Below are 7616 nucleotides of genomic sequence, written 5' to 3' on the forward strand. Positions count from 1 at the left end.
CTTTCAAGACCACATTTTCTGACCAATTCTTTATTTATTTATTTTTTCTTATTCATCTCCGTTTCTCCTTTCTCTGAGCATTCGATCAACTTGAAACCATGTCGATGAAGCAATCAATACAAACAACACACTCATTAAAGAGTAGAGACCACTACTTATCAGTAGCCGTCCGCTAGTAAATACTTGTGTATCTTACTCGAAATCTATGGTATTTTTCCAGACAGAGCTAATCGGTGCTCATTTGGCAGAAGTTGAAGAATCGGCCAAGGGATCGGTTACCCTGGTTGATGATAAGTCTGGCAAATTTACAGTTTTTTGCATATTAGATTTTCCCATCTCTACTTTCTGCATCAAATTGTAGCATGTAAACACATCTTCCTGTGACAGAACAACCCAAAACTATGAATCAAGTAATCCCAAAACTGACAAAATAAATTAAAAAACAAATAATAAAAAGACTCACAATTTCAAGAAATCCAGAAAAAGAAACAGAATTCATCCTGCACTCCCATGCTTTCCTTGATAATCTTTGATTCAATGCTCTCAGTATAGCGGCAACAGCAACAACAGAAGGTCGGTGTTCCATTACATTGACCTCTATATTCAAAAACACACATACAAAAAAGGATCATCAACTCGAACAGGATCTGAACGGATTCAAAATATTGATGGCTTGAATGAGAACTACCTTTCATTGTAAACAAAATGAGATGTATAATCACTTTCATATCTGGTGGTGATGATTTGCACATTTCCGTAATGAAAAAATGAAGAAAGGCAAATGGGGTGACTAAACTCATTCTCCATTCCAAAGTATTTAATACTAAAAGCTCCATTCTCTGAATAGTTTTGGTCTCGAAGTTGAATCCTTCTATTTGAAACTCTGAAAGTGCAGGAACTTCCATCTCCTCCATTTTTGCAGCCAATGAAAGGCATGCTATAGACAATAACCGCATTGCCCATGATTTTTCACTCTGCAAAACAACACCAAGTAAACAATAGCAACAAGAAAACAAATGTTACGGAATAAAAAACTGGGGGAATGTAAAAGTATGTGAACTTACATCAATGGAATATCTGAAAAGGAATCGATCAAAATAAATCATAGATAAATAAGCTGTTTGGAAACGAAACCCAAATGCTGCTCTTGCCTGGATTAGTTTAAAAAAAAATCAAATACAGAATATCAATACTAATTAAACATTCTAAAAAAATCAATGAAGCAAAAAGGCATAGAGTGTAAAATAACCGACTTTCAGGATCCACGTTATAGCTTCCGAACGAACATGTTTGAGGTAGTTGCAAAGCACCAAAGGTTCACTTTTTTTAAACCCAAAGCTCATTTCTCTATCAAATAACATCTGCAGACACTCTTCATGGTAGTCAGCAATGTAGTTCTCGTCAACTGACTCTACCTTTTCTTTCAAAAAGGTCTCATTTTCTAAGCAAAGAAGACCAGACGACGAAGCATCACCTTCCGTTTTAGAAAGCATTTCTTAAGATCCTGCTTTTCTTTCCAGAAAAGAATCTGGAAATCGGTATCAAATTAAACAACAGCTAATACTTGCATGATATAACGAAATACAGTTCACCATGACCAATCTCGAATTATGATCAACAACCAGAAGAAAAGAAGATATGATATTTGATTGAAGCCCTATAATTTAGCAGAAATGTTTACTATTTTAGCGATTAGAGACTGAAAGAAAAGAAGTTTGAATTGTTGGGCAATATTCATCGTATGTTGTCTTTAAATCCAACCCTTTTTCCCCGCCTTAAATAAAATGTCGGGTTGCTTTTGTTATTATTGAGGACAGAGGTATAACTGGGAGTGACGATTGAATAGAACGAACGGTTGTTGGGCTACGCTGGTTAAAAGAGCGTTTAATTCACTGCCCAATAAGACCACGGAATAATGATGTCAGATGGAGTTAGTAACTTTAGGACCCATCGACATTTGTCAATATCATACATCATGGACTTCGTTTTTTTAATTTATAATAAAAATTAAATAATAGGTTATGATTAATGTATCATACAGTTAGCGAACTATATTACATCAATATATCATTTAGTTAAAATTAAATGTTTTTAATTCAACAATAAAAATAAACTCATCAAATAATATAAATGGTTTAAGAGAATGTTATTTTTTCTAAGATCCAACGTAATAGAATGATTATAACATTTTTATCTCATATGATTCCATTTAAAATCAAAATAAAAAAAATACATCGTTTCAGATTTAAAAGTTAGAATGGTTATGACAAATCCAACGCCAAACTATCCATTGATTAGTTTAATAATTCTAACTCTTATAAATTTCAATTTTTAGTATGCAAGTGAATATTGACAGAGAAAGTGTAGAACTAATGTTTGGATGCATGTGAAAGCGATCCTTTCAACAGAAGTCATTTGTATCATTCTCTAGTTTTCAATATGACAGAGAGAGAGAGAGAGAGAAGCTTGTTATGGGGGTTTATCTATTTTAGGAACATCATGTAATCCAAAACAAATTAAAACTCTCCAGTTCATACACGAGCTTAGCCTTATAAAACGGAATCATGGAAGTCATGGCACATGCACACATGACATCAAAACTCTTCAACTTAGACACCCATTACAATCCAATATCTTCTCTTGGATTTCGTGTGATTGTAATTAATTATGTTTACCACCAGGGTTTCCCATCTGCCATTCTTGAGTCAATTTTAATGGTTAAATTCGTCCGTCCAAGGTGGCCCTTAGATGCAATAAAGACGATGCATACACCGAAACGTCATTCGCATGAAATTGCCCAGGTCAAAACAGTAACATTGAAGGCTGGAGCAAAGAGGTCATCTGATTATGGGATCATATATCCGAAAATCTTTCAATGATTTCCAACTATGATGCTACATGGCGTAAAGATGGGTCCCTTGATCCACTTCATACATAGAGTGAGCTAAAAATGGGCTCACACACTGCTTGGGAAAAGGAAAGCACTAGTACTTATCGGTATTCCCTTAAAAAAGTTGATTGAAGAGAAGGTTGCCGCCTAATTGGCACAAAGGCAGTGTTTGCTGGGTAGTTGGATTTATGCCGTGTGCCAATCTTTTTGGTGAATGTTGTGGACTTTCCCATGCAGCCCCTATGTTTGGGGTGGACCTTAATTTGCCAAGTTAATTAAACCCTTTTGTTTGTAGCCAGGCATCATTTAATGTAAATTTAAGCCCATACAGATGCTTGTGTGATAAACAGTTGACATATAAGGCATCCAGCGCCCACTGCTGAACCTCAGGAACCCCAGAGAACCCCATGCGAGGAAACCTAAAACAAGCGAACAATAATAGCAAATCCAACTCGTAAAAAAATGGCAGTAAAAACGAGCATGTCTCCTTAATCCAACAAGATTTAACTGGAAAGATCAATTCAAGTCGGCAGTTAAAGCTTTGGCAATCCTAGTGATTTGAAGATCTGGCATTGAATGTTGGGGACGAAATTTAGCAAATAATAATAATAATAATAATGCAAGAAAAAGCTAAAAACGGAAAGGAAGGGGAGCCCTGGCCTGCATGATTGGGGTAGGTGCCTTCTGACAAACAAGACTTGTACCCCACAAAAAACACGGGACACTAATTTTCTTTAATATTTTTTTTTCTGACACCGTTTAACCAATATTTCTCGAAGTAGCATCTTTTCTGTTGAGCTGGCAAAGGGGACGCGCTTTACCCGTGTTTTCGCTGAGTTGGATGTCACGTGTGGAAGGCGCTTCCCCGGGGACGCGCCTTTGCCAGCTCGACTGCCACGTGTGGAAAGCGCATCCCCGGAGACGCGCCTTCAATTAAATGCCATAAATGCCCCCATCCGTTTTTCCTAACTACCCCTCATACTCCCCTATATAAACCCCCTCGACCCTCCCTCATTCTTCACACCAAAATCATATTCTCCTCTCTTATATAACTCAAATTCTCTAACTATTTGAGTTTTAAATTTGTTATTAGTGGTAAGAAATTTATTTTTATGTTATTATTTTTTTAAATAGTTATTATTTTTTTATATTAATATATTTATGTAAATATTATTATTTTTATTAAAATAATATTTATATAATTATTATTTATTAGAATTATTAATTTTTTTTGCTAATTATATTGTTTTGTCTACAGTTATAATGGAAAACGAAATGCTGTTGCGATTGGATATTAATCATATCTCCAGACATTTTAGCGATATGGTAATATTTTTTATAATTAATGTTAATATTTAAATTTATTTTTATTTTAAAGTTATTATGAATTTATATTAATTTATATTTTTTATAATTTATATTATTTAGGTATTGATCTAAATTCTCAAATTCTCTGAAAATGAGTCGTCTTTCTGCTGTTGTTTTGTATGATGGACTAATTAAGGAAGCTGAAGAGGGGGTTATTTTTGAGTCAGATCATTATATCCCCTTAACCTTGAAGAGAAACATCACAATTGAGGAGTTAATCACAAAAATTTTGTTAAAGATTCGTGTAGCAGGCCAGAGAAGACTATCTTCACTTCAGTACAGATTTCCTACTGAACTTTTTCCGCTCACGTATACATCATTTCAGCTTTCAAACGATGATGATGTTTCTATGATGGTTGATGCTCATATGGGGAGTTCACAATCTCTTATTGAAATGTATGCCACTTTTATTGAGGTTCGTGTAACTCGTGGTCTCTCATATTCCTCTCACTTTGGCATTGCATATCAAACTGATCAAGTTGATAGCCCGACACAACTGATCTGTAATGATTTCACATCATTAATGGCGGATCCAACGCCATATACCATGCCATCAAGTTCAATAGGAAGGCATTCATCTGCAACTGCTTATGATCTCAACCCACGTGGCTTCACCAATAATCCATATGGCAACATCTCTTCTACTTCAAGGGGCAGACATTCATCTGCCAATGTTTTCGACTTACATATGAAAACGCCAACGAGACGACAGTCTATTCACATCCCACATGATACAATGGCCTCAAGTTCAAGGGGAGGACACGCAAGCGGGAACTTATTTGACCTCAACATTGGATTATCAGAGGAACCCTCATCTCTACCAGAAGAACCTCTTCGGGAGCCAGGTGCAGATGGTGCTGAAACGGGATTATTCGTTGAACCTGACTCACCACAGTTTAACGTACATTCTGATGATGATGAGGATGACGTTCCGATAAATAAAACATCAGCCGAACTTCCTGCACATATGTATGAGGTTGATTATGATGCAATGTATGAGCCTGAATTTCCAGATCTTCCTGATGTTGGTAACTATGGACTTCAATCATCAGTCAATGACGGTAATTTACATATTGGAATGGAGTTCGCATCGAAGGAGGAAGCAATGATGGCAATAAAGAGTTACAATATTCGTAACTCAGTTCAGTCCCGAGTTGATCGATCTAACACGGAGAAATATGTCTGCTACTGTGTCCAACGTGACAACGGATGTCAATGGATGGTCCGTGTATCAAAGAGGAAGAGGAAGAACAACTTATGGGAACTAACCAGATACAACGGTCCTCATACATGTTGTACAATAGGTATAAACCAGGATCATCCCAACTTGGACTCCAACATTATTTGTCAAGCAATCATGCCCATTGTGAAGCAAAGCTCTCATATAGCTGTTGCAATGTTGATTTCTGCTATACAGTCACAATATGGGTACACTGTCTCATATAAAAAAGCGTGGTTGGCAAAACAGAATGCCATTTGCAAACTTCATGGCGAATGGGATTCCTCTTACAACGAGCTGCCCAGTTGGTTTCATGTTGTGCAAAGACTTAATCCCGGGACAATTGTTGAGTTCGAAACTCAACATCATTACGTGAATGATCGAATGGTTCGCGATCGCTGCCAATTTTACCGTGTCTTTTGGACTTACCCTCAGTGTATTAATGCAGTCAAGTACTGTAAACCAGTTGTCCAAATTGATGATACTTTCTTGTATGGGAAATACAAGCAAGTTTTATTATTGGCTGTGGTCCAAGATGGAAACCGCAATATTCTTCCTGTTGCGTTTGCCATCGTTCAAGGAGAAGACACTGAGTCTTGGGCTTTTTTCCTTAAAAATTTACGTTTACATGTTGTCACCAGGGAACGAGTATGCATTATTTCAGACCGAGGAGCCGGGATAAAAGCAGCAATGGACTCTTTGGGTACAATGTATAGACCTCCACATGTTCAACATCGTTATTGTGTCCGTCATATTGCTGCAAACTATTACGGAAAATACAAGAAGAACGATGAACGTCAGTTAGTCGTGCGGATGGGTATGTTACTTTTTCCCAATTTTTCTATCAATTTCTTATTACTTATTTATACTTCATATTAACTATTACATATTCCTAATGGCTTAGGTTACGAACTCTTACCTCAAAGGTTTAAGTCGATGCTACAAGAGTTGTTTGGCAAAAATAAGAAGGGGTGCGAGTACATTATGGACATCAACAAAGAAATGTGGACAAATGCATATGACGGGGGGTATCGCTATGGTCATATGACAACAAACTTGGCTGAAGCAATAAATTCAACCTTAAAGGGGGCGCGTCATTTACCAGTCACGGCGTTGGTTAAAACGACTTATTTTCGTTTGGGTCAACTCTTTGCAAAGCTCGGTGGACAAGCTCTTACTTGGATGCAAAACGGACATATTTACCACCCAAGACTAGTAGTTGATTTACAGAAAAAAGTGGCTGCATCAAATGGGATGTTAGTTACAAATTTTTCTCGCACCTGTGAATTGTTTCGTGTAACCGAAATGCCACGTCCGCTGCAAGGAATTGAAGCTAACTCTTTCAGAGTTAATCTGCAAGAGAGGTGGTGTGATTGTGGTTTCTTTCAAGCACTCAAATATCCATGCTCTCATGTCATTGCTGCTTGCTCACATTCGCATTTGGACTACAAAAATTATGTTGATCCCGTATACCAACTTTCACAAGTATTCAAGGTATATGAATTTGAGTTTCCGCCCATAGGAAACGAAAGAGACCCAAATGAGATTCAAACTTGGCTTACAATTATACCAGATCCATTGCTATTGAGAGACTCAGGTCGTCCAAAATCTACTAGAATACATTGTGATATGGATATTCGGGAGAAGTCAACAGATCAAAAACGATGTGGGCATTGTAGAAACATCGGACACAATAGAAAAAAATGTCCAGCTCTGTTATCATCATATAACCGTTAACTCTTATGTAATTAATATTGTATTTAAATGAATGTTTTTGTTTCTAATAATTTAATGTTATTGCATTTATATAATTTGTCAATGTATGTACACCTAAATAATTATTTTTAACTTTTAAATACATAAATAATAATATAATCAAAATCAAAAATAATAATATAACCATATGTGTAATATTATAATTTCATACATTTTTCCTATAACTACAATAAAGTCAAAACTGGTTTTCATATATTGTTATATCATATTTAATATAGATAATTCACTCCACCTTTAACACACATTAACAAAATACATTTGATAATTCTTACATTATAATCGAAATATTTTACATAATATATTATTAATTTATAATAATAATAATAAAAATAAAATATTTATTATTAAACAAAATACGTGGCA

The 7616-nt window shown here is 35.8% G+C and overlaps 1 protein-coding gene across 1 annotated transcript; it reads right to left on the reverse strand.

Moving 5' to 3' along the window:
• Positions 1 to 237: 237 nt before the first annotated feature.
• LOC120216563 (cyclin-D5-1-like) lies at positions 238 to 1527 on the reverse strand. Its single transcript, XM_039213934.1, has 5 exons — positions 1254 to 1527; positions 1065 to 1151; positions 689 to 974; positions 464 to 597; positions 238 to 378 (listed from the first exon to the last, which is right to left on the reverse strand). The coding sequence occupies exons 1-5, from the start codon at positions 1491 to 1493 to the stop codon at positions 238 to 240; spliced, it is 888 nt and encodes a 295-aa protein (XP_039069865.1). The 5' UTR covers positions 1494 to 1527.
• Between the last annotated feature and the right edge of the window lie 6089 nt (positions 1528 to 7616).

Source organism: Hibiscus syriacus, unplaced genomic scaffold (genome assembly GCF_006381635.1).
Source record: "Hibiscus syriacus cultivar Baekdansim isolate YM2019G1 unplaced genomic scaffold, ASM638163v2 tig00110162_pilon, whole genome shotgun sequence".
NCBI classification, from domain to species: domain Eukaryota; kingdom Viridiplantae; phylum Streptophyta; class Magnoliopsida; order Malvales; family Malvaceae; genus Hibiscus; species Hibiscus syriacus.

Bases quoted from the DNA above. Each gene is read 5' to 3' on its own strand.
- LOC120216563 (XM_039213934.1), bottom strand. From the start codon at position 1,493: ATGCTTTCTAAAACGGAAGGTGATGCTTCGTCGTCTGGTCTTCTTTGC. The intron at 975-1,064 runs GTAAGTTCACAT...GTTGTTTTGCAG, and splicing joins TTTTCAGATATTCCATTGAT to AGTGAAAAATCATGGGCAAT. The intron at 598-688 runs GTAGTTCTCATT...TTTTGAATATAG, and splicing joins CATTTTGTTTACAATGAAAG to AGGTCAATGTAATGGAACAC.